Source organism: Megascapheus bottae, chromosome 13, assembly GCF_031878675.1.
Source record: "Megascapheus bottae isolate mThoBot1 chromosome 13, mThoBot2.hap1, whole genome shotgun sequence".
Taxonomy (NCBI): domain Eukaryota; kingdom Metazoa; phylum Chordata; class Mammalia; order Rodentia; family Geomyidae; genus Megascapheus; species Megascapheus bottae.
This window is the reverse complement of record NC_143521.1, coordinates 47,810,391-47,829,846: the sequence shown is the minus strand read 5'-3', so window position 1 is coordinate 47,829,846 and position 19,456 is coordinate 47,810,391. Positions and strand designations below refer to the sequence as shown.

The 19,456-nt window shown below is 39.0% G+C and overlaps 1 protein-coding gene across 2 annotated transcripts in view; it reads right to left on the bottom strand.

Moving 5' to 3' along the window:
- The window catches only part of Ppargc1a (PPARG coactivator 1 alpha), a 102,288-nt gene that overhangs the window by 12,955 nt on the left and 69,877 nt on the right, over positions 1–19,456 (bottom strand). For both annotated transcript variants that reach the window (XM_090343764.1, XM_090343763.1), the window contains exons 8-10: positions 6,225–7,140; positions 5,612–5,716; positions 5,330–5,450 (exon numbers count right to left, since the gene is read on the bottom strand). In XM_090343764.1, coding sequence (XP_090199890.1) covers positions 5,330–5,450; positions 5,612–5,716; positions 6,225–7,140 — 1,142 coding nt within the window. The remainder of the gene's footprint in view (positions 1–5,329; positions 5,451–5,611; positions 5,717–6,224; positions 7,141–19,456) is intronic.

Sequence of the window (19,456 nt, the reverse complement as noted above, 5' to 3'; positions counted from 1 at the left end):
CATAATAGAAACTCAATGGATATTTGCAGTAAAATCCATCAATTACTAATTACTTCACTTTCAAAACACTATCCTCTCTCCCTTCATTTTATCAGAGATGACTAACTCTTTAGAGATGCACTAACACAAAGGTGAATGAAAGTACTTTTTCCTAGGAAAAGAGAATTGGAGGCTTAAATAGGAGACACTAAAGTTTAAGTGTGAGCAGTGTGGAAGAGCCACATGTGTGCACACCTCCACTCTGAAAGTCACCTCTGGAGATCAGAAGCTTGTGATAAAACACAAACTTCTCAGACAACAACTACCGAGATTACAAACTGACCAGAGGAACCACTACAGACAGACCAGATGCCTGATTGACTTGCATGTAGATTGTATGTGTCAATGGAAGGCTGTAACTGTGATGTTCCAGAACACGCCGCACGCACGCCGCACGTCCTGCCAGGCAGGAGATAGAAATGGATGATGGGGCTCTGGCGGAAGCAAGGCTGTACACATTAGCAAGGGAATCATAACACCACATTCCATTCTATTTACGCACCCAGCTTTCACCCAACTGCCAAATGTGATGGCACTGTTATCTAAACTTAAACTTCCTGGCGCCTGCTTGCACGGGTGTTATGGATTTATTTTTTAAATGAGCCTTTTAGGAAAGTTACTACTGTATAGAGGGAAAGGAGAGGGAATCGTAGAAGAGAAGAAAGAAATTGAGCTGTAGAAAAGAAATTGCTCAGCTACCATTATGGGAATGCACACAGCCTATGTATTCAAGGAAATTTGAAGTTAACACTAAAATCAACCATATGTACACCCATATACAGACATATTGGGACAGTTTCTGAATTGCCACTTTATACAACGTTGAGTGCAACCATAATCCCACAAGACCTTTGATAATGGATACTGATACATTCTTTAGTACAAAGAAGATGTAACCTAGGAGGAAGAAATGGGAAATGAAAAGCCTGCTACATAATTGCTTAAATTACTTTTTATTCTACCATCTCTTTTTATGAAATATATCAATGGGTCATGTCCTGCTCCCTTACAAACGGCAAAGATTAAATATGTGGAGAATTCTTAGTGGAGAAAACCATTGAAGTACTTTGTTTTGCCAATGTTAAAAATGAACATAGAAAACATCTGAGGGTCTAGAAGCAAAGACAAAACTCTTTCCAAGATTAACCATGATGTCTTAGAAAGAAACAGTTCTTTTTAACATATTATATTAGACAGATGAATAGATTTCATATCTCTAAAAAGAAGCCCTTAACACTTGTAGCCAATTTTTCAAGACATTAATTTCTAAACAGGAGATGAAAGGAAAAGAAATCAAAATGCTTAATAACATTTCCAACTTCTTAAAGGCTTGAAGGAACTGGAAACCTTTGGAAGAAAAACTCCTTGAAAAATGAATTTTCAGACCAGTTTTCACTATTGAGGAGGATGGAACATTTATCAAATAACTTTTAGCTTCACTTTTCACAAAAGCTCGGTTACTGATGGGGAGGATAATAAAGTTGAAGAGCTACGTCGCATTAACAGCTACAGTAAATCCTCGTTATATCAAAACACAGGACATAAATAAAGGAAAATAAACCTGACTGAATTAACTGACTTTGTATTACCAAGTCTTTATCAAAAGATTATATACTCCCAGTTAGCTAGGGAAAAGGAAATTATGGCTGTGTCTCATCAAATCATAAACTATACTCGGTACAGGAGGCTTGACTAAGAAATACAGAAAGCTGGAGAGGGAGTTTATTGGACTGTAGGCAGGTCTACTATTGTGTTGGATGATGTTATGGAACATTTCACTAAAATGTTTTTGAATGCTAGATATTAACAAGAAAGACTCATGTATAATGAAGATTTTAACGTGTGTGTGTGTGTGTGTGTGTGTGTATACACGTGACAGAGGCAGAGACAGAGAGAACATTCAATGTGAAATCTCTAGTTTTAACATTTATCAAGGTACATGTTCCCATGTTCTCGACTCTATTCTAGACTGTTGTGCAGCACATCTCTAGACTTTGTTCATCTTGCCATGAAATTAAAATTTCTAAATGCTGAACTGAAAGTCAATCACAAAACCTCTCTTCAAGTACCTGAAATAACAGCTGAAAAGGACTAAATACTCCAACTGCACACACACACAAAAGAATAACTGACAAATCAGATAACATTTGTCTACAATCCTGGGTGATGATTTACCCTTTCTGGCTCCTAGGCTTTGTGCTGATCAACAGAGAAGAGAAAGGAAATAGTATAGTCATTGTCCATATGCATCTAGGTTTGGTTCTAAGTACTAGCCAGGTCATAATTCCTACATGTGTCCATTACATGTACAACCCATTATCATGTGGTCTAGAGGAAACTGTACAGACTACAAATGGAACTGGACTTCAAGTTCCACAAGATATTAAGCCAGTGTCTATTTAGACACTACATATGAAGCTCTGGCTTGCAGTGTCCCAATGTACTCTGAACTATTTTAGGCTTAGTAGACAGACAAAGACAGAAAGTGGTTTGGTTTGAGAGGAACAGTTTAGACAAAGTCATGTGAAAGCAGATAATGAAATGATGGTGAGATTCAACCATAATCCATGATTCTGTATAAGGAATAGCTCATCAGTAGTGGTCTTTCAGCTTTCTGATTTGGGATATATGTTCAAATTGGATTTTATTGAGACTTATAGGGAAGGAATAGTCTAGAAAACAATTATACTTTTCCTTAACTTTCTCCATGGAACTCAAAATAAATGCATTGCAGCCCACAAGACAAAGACAAAAGACAGTCATTCTATAAAAATATCCAAAGATCATGGTTCGAAGCTAGCATGGGCAGAAAAATCCATAAGATTCATATCTCCAATTAACCAGTAAAAGGGTAGAAGTGGAAGTATAGCTTAAGTAATAGAGTACCAGCCTCGAAAGAAATAGCCGAGATCCTGAGTTCAAAACCTAACATAGGCCTATCATATGGCTTATCACACTGTATATCTGATTTATGTATCATTACCTGCCTTGAACCTCTCTGGAGATGAAGACAAAGTCTTAGTTTATAGTCTAAGCACCTGGCACATGTTTGTCACAGAGTCATGAACTTTCATTTAGTTAACGCATGACTCTGATAGTAGGAAATACTTCAACAGAAAGTCCAAAATCTGTATTAAGCACTTATTACCTATAGTCATTATGTTGATAGACAATTCCTCTTTCCTAGTTTACTTTGTGCAATCTCTTTTTCAGAACTAAAGACAAAAACAAGCCCTCGTGCCAGACTTCACATCAGAGCCTAGTTAATGTATAATGATTTCATATAAGCCAATTTGACATTTGCACCATGGTAAGTCCTTGATTCTGTCTCAGTTAATGAAGTAACTAAGAAACTAGTGAACATTTTGAGTTACACAAAAGGAAGGCAGGGTAGTAGTGATTTACAAGTTGAAAATGGTGTCCCTAAGAATACTTTTTACATATCTAAACCAATTACACACTCTATGCAGAAATGGACAACGTAGTAAAAGAAATCTCTCCCTCCCTTTCCTTGTTCTAGTTAAGTATATGGCTCTAAATTATCTTTGAAAGGCATGAAGAGAACACATACTATTTATCTATGTATTTTTAATGAAAATATTAATGTTTTGTTAGAACTGCACTTTTTGTCCAAATGAGAAAAATATATGATGAAATTATTACTCTCTCTTTATGCCCTATTTTTGAGAAAAACATTAAGAATTTCATGTGGATTTGCAAATGTTATTTTCCTATATGCTTGCCCAACATTATTAACACTAATGTGTCATATTAAAAGGCTTTGTAAACTATATGGAATCATATAAATGTGTATAATTAGTATTATCAAGTAGCCCATTAATTAAATATAGCAAAATTAGAAAAATGGAAATTTTCATTTTCATTAGTCTTCGTAAGTATTAACTAATGATACTCTGGTAAATTTTAATATAATAGTCTATGTGAAAGTTGAGTACAATTAGGAAAATAGTTGTTATTTGCACAGGGCCTTTGTTTCAGCTTTAGGTAGATTCTGAACTAAATGGATGCGAACACTCCAGAACTTCAGCCTAACCGATTACTTCTCACTTTCTTTGCCTCAAGCAACTGTGATGAACAAAGCTCTCATTTAACCTTTTTCCTCTGGTTGGTAAATGCTGGTTAATGCTTCATTTTAGACTCTAAGCTCTTTTATTATGGCTTCTTAATAATACATTGATGTTACTGGATTTTCTTACAGGCACAACTTTATAGTTAAAACTAATTTCCCTAAGCTTTGGTTAACTTAAAGATATGTGAAATCATGATTTTTGTTTTCTGAACCCCCACCCCTACCCTGAGCTGATAGCACAGACAGGCAGCAGCTGCAAAAAGCCAAAGCAATGCTATATCTTATTGATTAGCCATGGCTTCCCTGGAGAACCATATTGGGAAAGACCCAAGGCTCTGTGGGAGTTCTGAGGAAGAATTCTGAGGTCAATTAGCAATGTCTGTGATGGGCATATACTGGATGTGGACAACTGGAGTGTTGCATTTTTACTGTCCCAGGTCTAGATTGATAAACAGCAGCAGGAAGCTGGGATAAGGTCTACTGATTAGCCTTCGCAGAGAAAGCATATTGGCATTCTGCAAACAAGCAAGTATAATAAGAAAGCCCAGGTCTGCACACAGAAGGCTCAGCTCTATGTATATGTCAAGTGAACAGACCACCCTATTATAAGTGGTTATGTAAAAAGTAATGGGGTCCTGAGAAGTCATTCAGAAGGAAGGCGTATGAATTCCCCCACCCCCTTAAGGTGTTGGCCCACTGCAAGTAAGCAATGATAACTTTCTTAACAAGCTGTCTTCTATATCCACCTTTAAATCCAACATCAACCCAGTCTCTTCATGGCCAATCTGATCCTCAGATTTCCCCTCCCTTAAGATGAATTCAACCAGCAATATCTTCACATCATTCACATAGAGAAAGAAGCAACAGGAAACACCAAGAAAAACCCATCGCTCACACGAATTTTTCCAAGCAAAACTTGAAGACAACAATGAACTTAAAAATAACCGCTCTTGTGAGAAATAAATGGACTTTGGCTGTGTTCACATTGGCTAAACACCCCCCTGATATTTTAGACAGAGGCTTTATTGTATTGCCTATGTTCACAAAGCCTTTGCTTTAGCTGATTTTCTAATCTATCCCCAAAATAAATAAAGTAAAACAAAAAACAAAAAACAAAAAAAAACAAAAAGCACATGGGGGGTGAGGAGAGAAGATGATGATAATTTTCTTTTAAAAGAAAATTAGTTCCAAGCTGCTTACAATCGCCTTCTGCCTCTGCCTCTCTCTCTGTTTGGACCGTTCTGATTCCCGTTTCTCATGTTCTTTGCGGTATTCTTCCCTCTTCAGCCGCTCATGCTGATACGCTTCGTAGCTGTCATACCTAGAAAACATAACTTCATCATCAAGCCAACCACCGCCTCTGACATGACAACATGAATCATAGTGGGGGGGGGGCGGCGGAGAAGGGCTTTGGATGAGCTCTTGTCATCTGAAGGAGAGGGAGAAGAAAAGCAGTCATGAATAAAGGACATGCCTCATTACCTGGCTCTCCGGCTGCAGGGCGATCTTGAACGTGATCTCACGTACAAGGGAGAATTGTGGTGTGTGCGGTATCTGCAGTGGCTTGACTCATAATAGTAGCAGGACCTGGAGACGGGAGGGAAGTAAAAGGGACATTTGCAATGGCCACTTGTCCCCCAGCTGATCGGCATCATTGGAAAACCTTCAGAACGCTGTCCTACTTAAATGGCTCTTCCTGCCTACCTACTAGTGAGACGCTCTAATGGTAGTTTTGTGATCAACTGGTCAGCTCTGTGGACCTAGGGCCATGTCCTCTTCCTCTCCGCCTCTTACCGGTACTAACCCCTGAGCGCTAACACTGTCTGCTCTATCTGGGATGGATCTGATGTTTCCTGGCACAGGACAGCTCTCCAGGTAATGTGTGATGAGCAAGTCTCTTACAAATTGCTGTCTCTATTGGTATGGCTCAAAGCGAGAGATTTAGGAGAAAATAGGAAGGGAGAAGTGGATAAAAGCGTTGACTGATTCCAACAGCCCTGGGCCTGGGGTCAGGGGCAAATAGGTGGTGAGTTCTGAAGGGTTCTTTGGCATGCTGAAAAACAGCTAAGGAGAGCATGGCTTTGAGCAAGATTACCTTAAAGAGGATCTTCTGCCCGGGGACCTTGATCTTGACCTGGAATACGGTGATCGAGGACATGATCTGTGTCGAGAAAAGGACCTTGAACGAGAGCGCATCCTCTGGGGTCTTTGAGAAAATAAGGATTTGGGTGGTGACACTGAATCTCTACACGGAGAGTTAAAGGAAGAGCAAGAAGGCGACACATCGAACAACGAATAAGATCGTGTGCCATCCCAAGGGTAGCTCAGTTTATCACTTTCGTCTTCACTGTCATCAAACAGGCCATCCATGGCTAGTCCTGAATTTATAAACATAGGTAGTTTGGAGAATTGTTCGTCGCCGAAGTCACCGTCCCTCAGCTCACTGCTCTTGTCTGCTTCGTCGTCAAAAACAGCTCGACTGGGATGGCCGAAATGCTTGTTCAGCTCGGCCCGGATTTCCTGGTCTTGGAGCTGTTTTCTGGTACTGCAGGGTGAGACCTGCTTGCCGGCCTCCAGAGTCTCTCTCAGGTAGCACTGGTCTGAATCCGTGGAAGAACAAATGTGCCTCTGCCAGTCAGAGGAGGCATCTTTGTAGGTCAGTTGTCTGGAGTCTTGGAGCTCCTGCGATATATTGATGAGTATTTCCGTTTTGGAATTAATCGACTGACAATAGTCATGGTCACCAAACAGCCGTAGGCTGGGACGTTTGGCCTTCTTTTCCTCCTGTCCACTGCTGAGCGCAGAGGACTTGCTGAGCTGGGCATACAGCTCAGATTGCTCTGGCCCTTTCTTAGTGGAGTGATTGCCTTGGGTAGCAGAAGACTCACTATACCGGGGTTTCTTTGATGGTGGTGGCACCACAGTCTTGCAAGAAGACTTCAGCTTGGGAGAAGCCCTAAAAGGGCTATCTTGGTTGGCTTTATGAGGAGGAGTGGTGGGTGGAGTTAGGCCTAAGATTAAAAGAATAAATAAATAAATAAAATAAATAAATAAATGAAAAGAAAATAGTGATAAAGAAAGAAAAGAGACAGAGAGATAATGTTCTTAAATGGTAAGACATATTTCTTTTTAAGTTTACCAAGGTTTAAAACTCAGTAAAGAAGATCGATCTTCACATAATCTGAAAACTGTGTCTTCTTCTGAGCTCCTGTCACCCAGAAAAGATGGATTGACAGGAGAAAGCAACACAAGGGGTTGAGGGGCTGTGATCTTTTGCATCTCAAATGCCAGTTGATGCTTAAGACATCTGGCTTCTCAGGAAACACGAACAAATGTGCCACCACTGCCTGGATGGTGCCAGGAAATCACCCGGGCTCACATTCTCAAGGGTTCAACATAGGCTGACTAATGGAAAACCCACATAGCAAGACTAAGGAACCAGAAGAGGGCTTTGGAGGCATTGGTCAGCAAACAATATTTCAGAGGATGTCTTGGCCAAAGGTCTTTGCCCAATCCAGAAAAAAAAAATCTATCCTTGGAGACAAGGAATGACAGTGAGCATCAGTTGGGGTGGAAATAACCCACACAAGTGTGGAAGTAAGCTCAGTACAACAGACGAGACAACAACAGAAGGACGCAGGGAAACTGCTTTACAATAATGATTCTTTGTCTCCACAGTTCATTAACTTAGTAAACCATGGCTAATGTAGGTATAATGCATTCTTGTAAGCATAACTAATACATTCTGTTGAAAATATGGTTCTGTGACAAACACCAAAGTGCCCAGTGGCTGTAAATACCACTGTGCTGGGGGACCATTTTATTTAGCACACACGTCACTGAGAGTGATAAGACGGAGGGACTGAAACAAATTCAGACTTCAGGAGCTAATCCAATAAGGAAGAAGGAAAGGGAGAAAAGGAGGTATGCCTCTGTGGTGGCCTAAATTTCATTCTGACACAGAAGGGCAGAGCCTTCTACCAGGCACTGTGGTAAAGAACTCTGAGGCATAGCAGTTTCCCCAATGTTTCACCCCTGTGCACATATGACTCACTCCTTTATGCCAAGGAAGTATTGTGAGCTGGCCGGTTCCAGAGTCCAGGGAACTTTGAAGAAGGGGAGGCTGGAGTTCAAATGACTTTTTGCTTACAAGGGAATATTTTAGTTTACAGCACACTTTCTATTTAGGAGGATTGGTGAACGCAACTCAGCAAAAAGAACTTCAAGTCTGTTAACAAGCCTGGGGTTAGACTCAAGGCAGCTATACATTTCAAGAGGAAAAAGTTCTACCTTGCTGGAAAAAAGTATACACACACACACACACACACACACACACACACACACACACACACGTATATATATGGGACCAAGTAGGTCACAGTAAGCCACATGAAATTTTGACATGAAGCAGAAAAGCAGAAAGACAATCCTGCCGTACTCTCCTATTTACAATACAGAGGTGGGAGAAATAAATGTGCTTCCCCCTCTCCCCACAAAATAAAATATCTGATAGCAATAATTGGAAACTTTTAGCATTCCTAGCTCATTCTTTCTGTGTAAGAAAAGGTACATAAATGACAAGGGTCTGACTTTGGAATTGCATCTGAGAAGAGTTGAAGTGGGCACATGCAAGTAGAAATGCCAGAGTCTCACAAGAGCTTCTGTGTGGCAGGAAGCAGTGTGCCCCTCTCCTGATTGAAAGTCTGCATCATTCCTCTTATGTTTCCCCTTTCAGAGGCCATTGTGTCTTTGACGCCATGTAAGACCTTCCTGTTGTCATCCATTTTCCCCTCCCACCTCACTCGCTCTCTCGGTCTCTTTCCCCTCCATATAACACGCACCCCTCTTGTCTGGTTTATCATCACCATGGCCCTCATTCATACATAATGATTTCTGCCACATGCTACATTCAATATATTAAAAAATATTAAAGCCTAGGAAAGAAATGACAAGAACTAATGATGAGTCACCTCTCTTGGCTGAGTGAATACCAGTCAACTATACCAAAAGATACAACCCTAAATTAGAGGAAATGACATTCAACATCCAAAATCCAGTTGCATAATTTGTTTATGCTCATCCTGGTTTTGGATAATTTATACTCTAATAATTAATCTACAGTCAGTAATCCTCACAACACATCTATCATATATTTCTGCATTTTCTTGGTTACCATTTTATCCAAAGCTCCAAAAACATTGTAAGCAAGCACTTTCTGGGATAATTCTTGGAGTCATTCATTGCAACATTTGTGTGTGTGTGTATGTGTGTCTGCATGCATACATATGTGTATGTACTTGTCCTGGGACTTGAACTCAGAGCCTGAACACTATCTCTGAGCTTTCCGTGCTAAATGCTAGTGTTCTATCACTTGAACCATACCTCCACTTCAGCTTTTTGCTGATTACTTGGAGAAAAGAGTGTCATGGACTCTCCTGCCCACGCTGGCTTGGCACTGCAATCCTCAGATCTCAGCCTCCTGCTCATTGTAACATTTGAAAAAATTGAAACATTTGAAAATTAATTTTTATTTTCATGTTAAGATCCAGGCTTTAAGCAACTCTGTGACCCAGTAACTTCTACTTTCAAATATACGTATTTTGACAGATACTCTAAATGTATAAAAAGAACCCTAAACCTCAGAAATGCCAAATTAGGCCACTATTAAAGAGAGACTAGTTCTAAAAATAGCTCAGCTATCTAGGGATTTTAAATATAGAAATTTTTTTCCGTCTAGAAAATCTGAAACCTTTGTCCTAGTACCTAAGCTCATTATTGCTTAAACAACTGGTTCTCAAGTTGCTCCTGGGTGTGATGACATACTAAGAGTATTTTCTTTGAGGTAAAAAAAAAACTCACAAAGTTTATAGCTTCTTCATGCCTGAGTAGCTTCTGGCTACTGAGCAGACATTTACTATATATCTACTGAGTGCCATCAACTGCTAAAAATTCAAACTCAGCTCCCTCGAACTTCATGGATCATGTTAATAAAGAGGCAATTCTTTCAAATTTGAAATAATTCATTTTTTTCTGACCAATGTATCTAAAACAGAAACACTCAGACACAACCAAATATGTCCAATGAATAAAAATGCTACGATAATACATTTTTGTTGACGTTAACTTGTTTGACTAAATCAACACTTGTGTATTGAATAGGAAATTGGCAGGCTGTTGAGTAGCAGAAAAAAATTTCAATAGTTCCCTAAACTTTTCACACTTGTCCTAATCCGAAAAAGACACAAGTCTCAGGGATGACAAAACTTCGTATTACCAAGTATCTAACTAAAAATCTATTTTCCGATATAAAGATATGACCCACAGCAAAGCAAAACAAAACAGAAGTGCAAGACAACATTAACAAAATTCTTTTGAACATAGTATCAAACTTTGAAAAGTTGTTGATGGGCCAGCCTACTCCCTTAACTTCCCCTTTCACCAGTTATATATCTCTAACCTGGCCTCCTCTACCCACTTTCTCTTCCCCCAAATGGGAAGGAGGTCAGAACTCACTTCCTTAATGCTGCCACCTTTACTCATCTTCCTACTAATTCCTGGACTCTCCATTTCATGCCCCACAACTAACTCCACAGTGTGAATGTCTGTTAGAACCTCTGGATTCTTTCCCGTGTGTTGATTTTTCTGGGGAATGTGTACATTTTTGGTGTTGACAGTACAAGGTATATTCCATGCTCTCTCTTGAACTTAGCAGGTTTTGACAGATTTATGTAAGGACAGATGGCCATTACAGGCTGAAGGCTGACAAGAGGCAGTTCAGAGTATTGTTAACACACTTGCACCAACTCTCAGCAGTGCAGCTCTGTGCAGAATGTAATTCAGACTATAGCTTTTTTATTGCTGCCTATTTTCTTTTGTCAAAAGAGCCTGCTGTGCAGAGCAACAAATGGCTGCTATTACCCAGAATGTAATGGGTGTCAGACAAATCACGTAACACAAACAATCAAGAGTATGTAGGTCATATTTCAACAGAGCACAACCTTAGCAATATTTATGATTACTGCATTGAAATGTGCTCTATAATAAACAAGTACCTCTACATCACTCACACTTATGCACTTCAAGCACGGCAAATCTCAGAGAAGTGGCACACAATCTACACTCATCTTTTTAAACAGTCCTTTTATTTAATATATATATGTAATAATAAAGTGAGAGACAAGTTTGGTCTGGTTTGCTGTTTTATTATGTGCTCTGGGAAGATTTGCTTGGAGGACTTCTCTTTGGGGTTTGTTTGTTTAATTGAATGACTCTGATAAATGAGGAAGCAAGCCTCTGCTCTGTTTCTTGTGCTCCAATATCCATCCAACAACTTCAGCAGAACTTTCCTTCCTTCATGTTGCATAGTTTTGAACATTGCATGGAATATACTGCTAACTCCATAACTAACTTCTGAATTCATTTCACAGAAGGATTTTTCTTGGGTTGCATGCCAAGCTAGGCATTTAAAGGAAAGCACCTTGGGTTACTGGTGCCTCACGCCTCTGTAATCCTAGCTATTTAGGGGGCTGAGATCTGAAGATTGAGATGATAAGCCAGCCCAGGAAGAAAATTCTAGAATCAACCCTTATGTCCAATTACCCAGCCAAAAGCCATAAGGAGAGGTATAGATCCACCAGCCTTGAGTAATTAAAAAAAAAAAGCCAGGAGAGTGCTTAAGGCCTTGAGTTCAAGCCTCAATATGGCACAAAACAAAGCAAAAGCAAGCAAGAAAAAAACATAATTTGCTTAACCAATCACCCCATGAGGAAGACTGAGCAAAGGAAAGAAGGTAACTTGTCACCAACTTTCGGCCTCTAGACCTTGAAGTAAGTATGAAGCAAACATGAGGGAAACACATACTCACTGAGTCCCCTGTGACCTCTACTACAGGGATTTACAGCATTTTGCCAATAGAAACTTCCTAATGCCCCTCGCCCCACTTTCCCAGCCTTCTTCTGCCTCTGACCACTTGGACAGCCTCTTCAGTTCTGGGTTTTTGCTATTTAATTGGAGACAAGAGGTTCATAGCATATGAACTTTTATTCCCAGGCTGGCTTTGAACTATGATCCTCAAGTCGTAGGCACTTGAGTAGCTAGGATTATATAGACATGAGCCACCAACAACTGGCTGTGTGACTTTTTCTTTTTTAAGTGGCATCCTGCTTATTAGAGAACCAACTGGCTGTACAGGAAAGCTTTAGATTATTTCTAGTCCAGGTGCCTTATTCTCCAGTTCTTGCTCATGGGAGACGAGGTCTGAGGTCTGAGTTTAGGAGGAAACTCAGGTTCCTGCAGGTGTCTACATTAAGACCAAAGCTGGTGCAGGGGAGGAAACTGTTGTGTTATCCTTGTCTTAAAGAAAACAGGAAAGTACCAATTCCAGAAGTCCAAAGAAGAAAGAAATGAGCATTATAGACACTGGGTCAAGAAGAACGAGATTGAAAATGGAAAAGGAAGCTATGGTTGAAATATGGCAGACCTTGCTGACAGTGAGAGTTGCCAAACATTGAAAGGGGCAGTAAAGAGAATTTGTTGGTTCTCCTTTTTTTGGATTTTTTCCTAGAGAAGAATGGATTATACATCCTGTCAAAATAACTTTCCAGTTTTCTGACACTGTGCTTTCCCTTTTAAAAGTACTGACGACTGCCCATATTTTGCTATAGTTTGTTTTGCCTGAGATGTATTACATACAAAGAAACAGATATAAAAAAGACTCACCAGATGTGTACTATTGTCAATATTTATTCCAGATAGAATGAACTTTCAGAAGAAAAGTCCAAAAGGGACATTATAAAAATCTTTATTTAAAAAAAGTTTGAAATTAATTGGTTCATGAGTTTCAAGGTTTTTGTTTATTTGTTTTGGATGCTTATCCAATCTAATTTCAACAATAAAATAAATAAATGTATCACCTAGGTACTGGGGCTCATGCCTTTAATCCTAGCAACTCAGGTTGAGCTCTGAGGATTGTGGTTCCAAATCAGCCTAGGCAGAAAAGCATGTGAGGCTTATGCACAGTTAAATAGCAAAAAGCCAGAAGTTGAGGTATGGCTCAAAGCACCAGCCTCAAGCAGAAAAACAAGCCAAGTGAGAGAGGCACAAAAAAACCAAACAAAAACCAAAAAAAAAAAACAAAAAACATTGACCATCAGAGAAAACAAGTTGCTAAGATCCAGTGTTGTTGATGCAGTGGTTATCTTGTTCAAATTTTTCTTAATTACCTGTAAAATAGCTTCAGTGTCTTTATAAGATTCTTAGTAATGACAACAAAAAACAGTTTATACATGAACATGAAATTTTGGTGCAAGTCATTCTGCTCCCTAACCAAATTCCTTCATATCTTCTGGTTAAAATCTTGGGGAACTGACATTGCTTTGCCATTTCCATTTCAGAAACAAACAAACACAAAAAAGATGGTAGCAGTCTGGAAATCTCCATAATGAAAAGATTCAAATGTCTTCTGCCAAAGAGCATTCTCTTTTCTCTCAGCTTGCTTTACTAACAGCTATTTTGAAATCAAATTAGTTCCTACACCTGTAAAAGAGAAGAGGATTTCTTTTTCTTTTTTATCAGCCAAAATGAGCTAGTTTAGGACAATCACAAAGAAGTCAGACCAGCTGGCAATACCTAATAAAGCAAACTTCCTATCTCATCCCTCCTGTCTCCCAAAGACACTGCAGATGGGGCACAGCCATTATTCTGGAGGTCTTAGAATTTTGTTGACTTTACATTTTTTTCTAAACTGTTTGGGAAAATCCACTAAAATTTGTGAGAGTGAAAAATAACAACAACAACAACAAAAAAAAAAACACCAGAAAACCTAGGTAAACAGCTTGGTCACTTTCTCTGCCTCAACCAAGAATGGAGTAAGCATCTAGACTTAAGATCAACAAATCAACAGTATGAAATGCCATTTCAATCCTCTCCATCCTTTCTGAATCCATGACACACATCTAAATTGATCAGGACATTCACACTGAGTAGAGATGTGGCCTTAGAATCTTCTGCAACACAATGCTCCTGGCACTCAACACCTATCAGTGATATTTGGCAAATGCAATGAAACTTATTTAATATACCACATGTCAACTGCTATCTTTAAAATTCATGATTTGAGGAAAGAGAATCACTCTCTAGTGAGCTGGATCTACTTTGTATCCCAAGAGCAGCATTATAACTGGTGTCCACACACAGCATTTTTCTCAATGATGAAGTTCACACCTGGTTGTTCACACTTGTAATCCTAGCTAATCTGTAAAATGAGATATAAAAATTGCAGTCTTAAGCCAGTTCAGTTAGGCAACTCCATGAGACTCTTGTCTCCAAAGGACCAGGACAATGTAGAAGTGGAGCTGTGGCTCAATTGGCAGAGCATTAGCCTTAAGTAAAAAAAAAAAAATTAGGGAGCCTATCTAGGCCCTGAGTTCAAATCCCAGTACACACACGTGCACACACACACACACACACACACACACACACACACACACACACCAAAATAAGTTATATTCCTTATTAATCACCAGAATTTTTGGTAATAGAAGTATTTGTTGAGAGAATATGAAAGAGCTGTTTCTGTTTTTCATTGCTAAATCTCTCACACTCTCTCTCTCTCTCTCTCTCTCTCTCTCTCTCTCTCTCTCTCTCACACACACACACACACACACACACACACACACAAACACATTAAAAGCAGTATCTGTTCAGTTTTTGAAAAAGTAGGTATGGATGTGTAGGGAGTGTCACGACACAGAATAAACGTATTCACATATGAGAGCTCTGAAGAAGCCAGCTGCAGGATTGAGGATATTAGTAGAGAGAGTATAATAAAATATCAGATGAGACAATCAGAATTAGTCAAGACGAAATAACATCCACTGGCCTCAGTAGATTAAATGAACTGAGAATTAGTTAATGGAGAAGCAGCTAATATTTATTGAATATTTATTTAATATGCTAGTACTTGTGATTAATCTTACTTAATCCTCACAGTGACCCACGAGGCAGATCTTCATCTGATGGATCAGGACTCTGAATTTTATGAATATTGAGTACATTGATTCAGGTCATATTCTAGATGACACAGTAGATCCACGTTATGACCTCGGGTTTATCTAATAGCAAAGGAAAGTTTCTTCCCAACTTCACTAAGGTATAACGTTTTTCCTAACAACAACAAAAAAAGAAATCATTCTAGCCTATGGAACTTCTTCATTTAAAAACATGTTTTATAATCATGTTGAACTCTGTACCACTGTATAAGTCAAGAATGGTTGAATATATCTCAAGCTCTATTTTGGTATTTTGGGACCGATAGTAATTGAAGTTAGTTATTCTGAACATGACTTTAAAATTGAAGGGATTAAGGCCAAAAAATATTAAGGAAAGAGAAAAGAAGTGTTAGCAACCAGGGATTATGGAGAGAAGTGTGTGCTTCATCTAATCGTACCTATTTTTTTAAATAATTTATTAACGTTGATTTTTACATCATATTTTAAATGACAAGTTTAACATACAAGTGTTCAAGGAGGAAATCTCTATTTACATCACTGGGACTTAGTATTTAGAACTTAATCACCATTAGGGTAAGGGTTTGTATTTTTGATGTCATGTCAAGCTCATGTCATCTGACCACCTGCCTTCCTCTTCTTCTTCTGTCCTTGCATCAATATATTATCTCCTCTTCACCCTGTGCTTCAAACTCACATGCAATGCAAATAATTTTTTTTTGCCAGACCTGGGTATAAGTTCACAGCCTGAGCACTGTCCTTGGACTTTCTCAAGACTAGAGCTCTACCACTTGAGCCACAGCACCACTTCTGGCTTTTTTCTATGTATGTGGTACCAAGGAATCAAAACCAGGTCTTCGTGCATGCTAGGCAAGCACTCTACCACTAGGCCACACTCCCAGCCCCACATGCAAATATTTTTTCTCCCTTAAGACTTCCTGAGTCAGTTTTACCTATTGAGAGCTCAATCTCCTTTCAAATCCTTCCATCATGCATCACCTGCATCATTCACTGAGATGATGGGCCTTAAAATTTCTTTCCATTCCCTCAACTGTCTTCAAGTTTCCTGTAAACCTTTCTCATACTCATAGCCTTAAACTTTGAAGCTCTGTTATGGTATTCCCTTTTGTAGCCCCTTGTACCCCTTCCTGATTCCCTTGAGGTGCAATCAAGCTTGTTTTCTCCAAACACAAGTGATATATACTTTCCTGAAGAGTTTAGAGGAGCTAGTGACCATAGACATCATACACAACATGGTATTTCATACCTGCAATATTTCTATTAAAAGTAAAACTCTCCCAGCTCTTCTTTATATGGCCAAAATTCACCTTTCGGCCTCCATCCACATCCTTTTCATTTCTCCTCATTTCCAAGTTTTCCCATAGCTTTAAATTCCTTCGCTGTTGTCACATGAATTGGATCTACCTAACCTTCCCTGACTTTTTTTCCTTTTATTGGCATCATGCTCAAACACTGAAAGTCATCCTCTGGCCCATCTTTCCTAGAAAGTAGCAAAGCCTTCTATATCACAAAAATCTTCCTTTCACACTACTATCTGTATGCCGTATTTTCTCAATATACTGTAAACCCATGTGCTAAGTCAGAATATTTACTTAACATACATTATGGCCAAGCACTATGTGCCATGCTTTTCTGCATGTATTTCAATGTCTTACATTTGCTACATACTAACTAGGATCTGAAATAAAGAGAGCAGGTATTAAAAATGCATAGATGAGATGGGTGCGGTGGCTCATGCCTGTAATCCTATCCTAGCTACTCAGGAGGCTGAGATCTGAGGATTAAGGTTCAAAGATAGCCTGGGCACAAAAGGACCTGAGACTCTTATCTCCAATTAACCTCTAGAAAACGGGAAGAGGGGTTTGGCTGAAGGGTAGGGCAGTAGCCCTGAGCGAAGAGTTCAGGGACAGTGCCCAGGCTGAGGTTAAGCCCCTTGACTTACAAAAAATAAAATAACATAACAATAAATAAAAATAAAAATACATAGATGAGCCAGGCGCTAGACCGTTATGCGAGTTACTCTAGAGGCTGAGATCTGATGACTTCGACTCAAACCAGCCAGGGAAGAAAAGTCTGTGATAAGTCTGATCTCTAATCAACCACCACAGAAGCAGAAATGTGGCTCAAGAAGCCGAACGCCACTAGCTTGCAGCAAAACTGCTAAGGGACAGTACCTAGGCCATGAGTTTAAGATTCAGTTCTGGTGCATACAACCATACACACACACACACACACACACACACACACACACACACAAAGTCAGGAAATTAGTTTGCATTGCTCCCAATAAGTTTTCAACAGTGCCAAGAATAAAGTATACAATGTATACAACAGATTTTTTTCAAATATTTATATGCTTAATTTGGCATAAAATAACTATTCAAGGTCTATGGTAGGAAAATAAGATTTACCTGGGCATGGTAGCTCACACCTGTAATCCTAGCTACTCAGAAGGCTGAGATCTGACTATCAAGGTTCAAAGCCAGCCAGGGTAAAAAAGGACCTGACACTCTTATCTCCAATTAACCTCTAGAAAATGGGAAGTGGGGCTTGGCTCAAAGGCAGGGTGGTAGCCTGGAGCTGAAGAGAGCTCAGGGACAGCGCCCAGGCCGAGCTCAAGCTCCATGACCCACAAAAAAAAAGAGAAAGAAAAATAAGATTTACAAAATCTCAAACAAGCTGTGCATCAGTATTTTATGCCTGTAATACTAGCTATTCAGAAAGCTGAGACCTGAGGATTGTAGTTCGGGGCCAGTCCAAGCAGAAAGCCTGTGAGATTCTTATATTCAATTAACTACACATCCAAATTTTTTGGATGCGGAGCTGTGGCTTAAGTGATAGAGTGTTAGTCTTGAGCAAAAAGCTCAGGCGCAGCTTCTGGGCCTCAGAGCCCAAGGACTGGCATGCACACATCAAACCTCTGTCTCTGTCTCTGTCTCTCTCTCTCTTTCTCTCTCTCTCTCTCTCTCTCTCTCTCTCTCTCTCTCTCTCTCTCTCTCTCTATATATATATATATGTATACACACACTTTCTCTATATATATATGTGTGTGTGTATGCATGTATAATATCTCACTACAGTTCTAGTTCACAAAGAGACATTATAAAGCAATCTAAATATATAACAGGAGCATGATTAAATAAATCTTGATATTACAAATCAAATTAATACCATATGGTTGCTAAAAACTCAATAGTAAAGAGTTTAAAAGAGTTTAGGATGATTAAAAATTACTAAAATACTCACTGAAAAATCAGTATACAAAGATTTATATATATGCACTTACATATATACAAAATGATTACAAGTGTATGAGAAGAGCAATAAAAGACAACATTGCCATGGATGTTTCTATGTCTTAAGAACATGAAGAATTTTTCAACTAGTTTTTATTTTACATTTTTTACAGTCATAGAATTAACAAAAGTATTTCTTTAATGAAAAGCTTGGAATTACTGTGTACAAAGGTAGCTCTTTTACCCTTTCCTAAAACAGAGAAACTGACTCACTTCAGGAATTCACAGTGAAAAGATTCTTTTGAGCTGAACTATTGCTTAGAAATATCGTAGTACATTTTGTCAAAAGTGTTCATGTTCATTGTACCAGTGACTGACATTATATAAGATGACAAAAATAGTACATAAATGGAATATTGGAGTTTGACAAATTGTTTCTCTAAAAGGATACAGTAAAGATAAGTTGCTAAAAGAAAAATGCTATAAATTTGATTGGGGTTGGTGATACCACAAACCAATGGGAAAAATATACAAAAATTTCACATTCAGATCGCTTTATAAATGTATTCAAAGTTCTTGCCAGGCACTGGTGGCTCATCTCATGGCTGTCATGCTACGTATTCAGGAGGCTGAGGTCTGAGATCATGGTTTGAAGTCTGTGAAATTATTTTCTCCAATAACCTATTCAGAAAAACACTGGCAGTAGTGCTGTGATTCAAGTGGTACATCACTAGCCTTAAGCAAGAGAACTCCGGAACACTGCCCAGGCCCTGAGTTTAAGCCATAGGACTGATGTACCCCCCCACCCTGTCTGTCTGTCTGTCTGTCTCTCTCTCTCTCTCTCTCTCTCTCTCTCTCTCTCTCTCTCTCTCTCTCTCTCTCTCTCTCTCTCTCTCTCTTCATTATTTCTCTTCAAAGAACAGAAAACTAAAAGGGTATATCATCTAGGACATAGCACTCATGTGACTGGTGGGAGAAAGATGAATGGATCCCTAGTTTCCACATAATTTCACAAGATCAATTTGATATTTTAATGTATGTTTAAATATCTCAAGCAAAAGTTG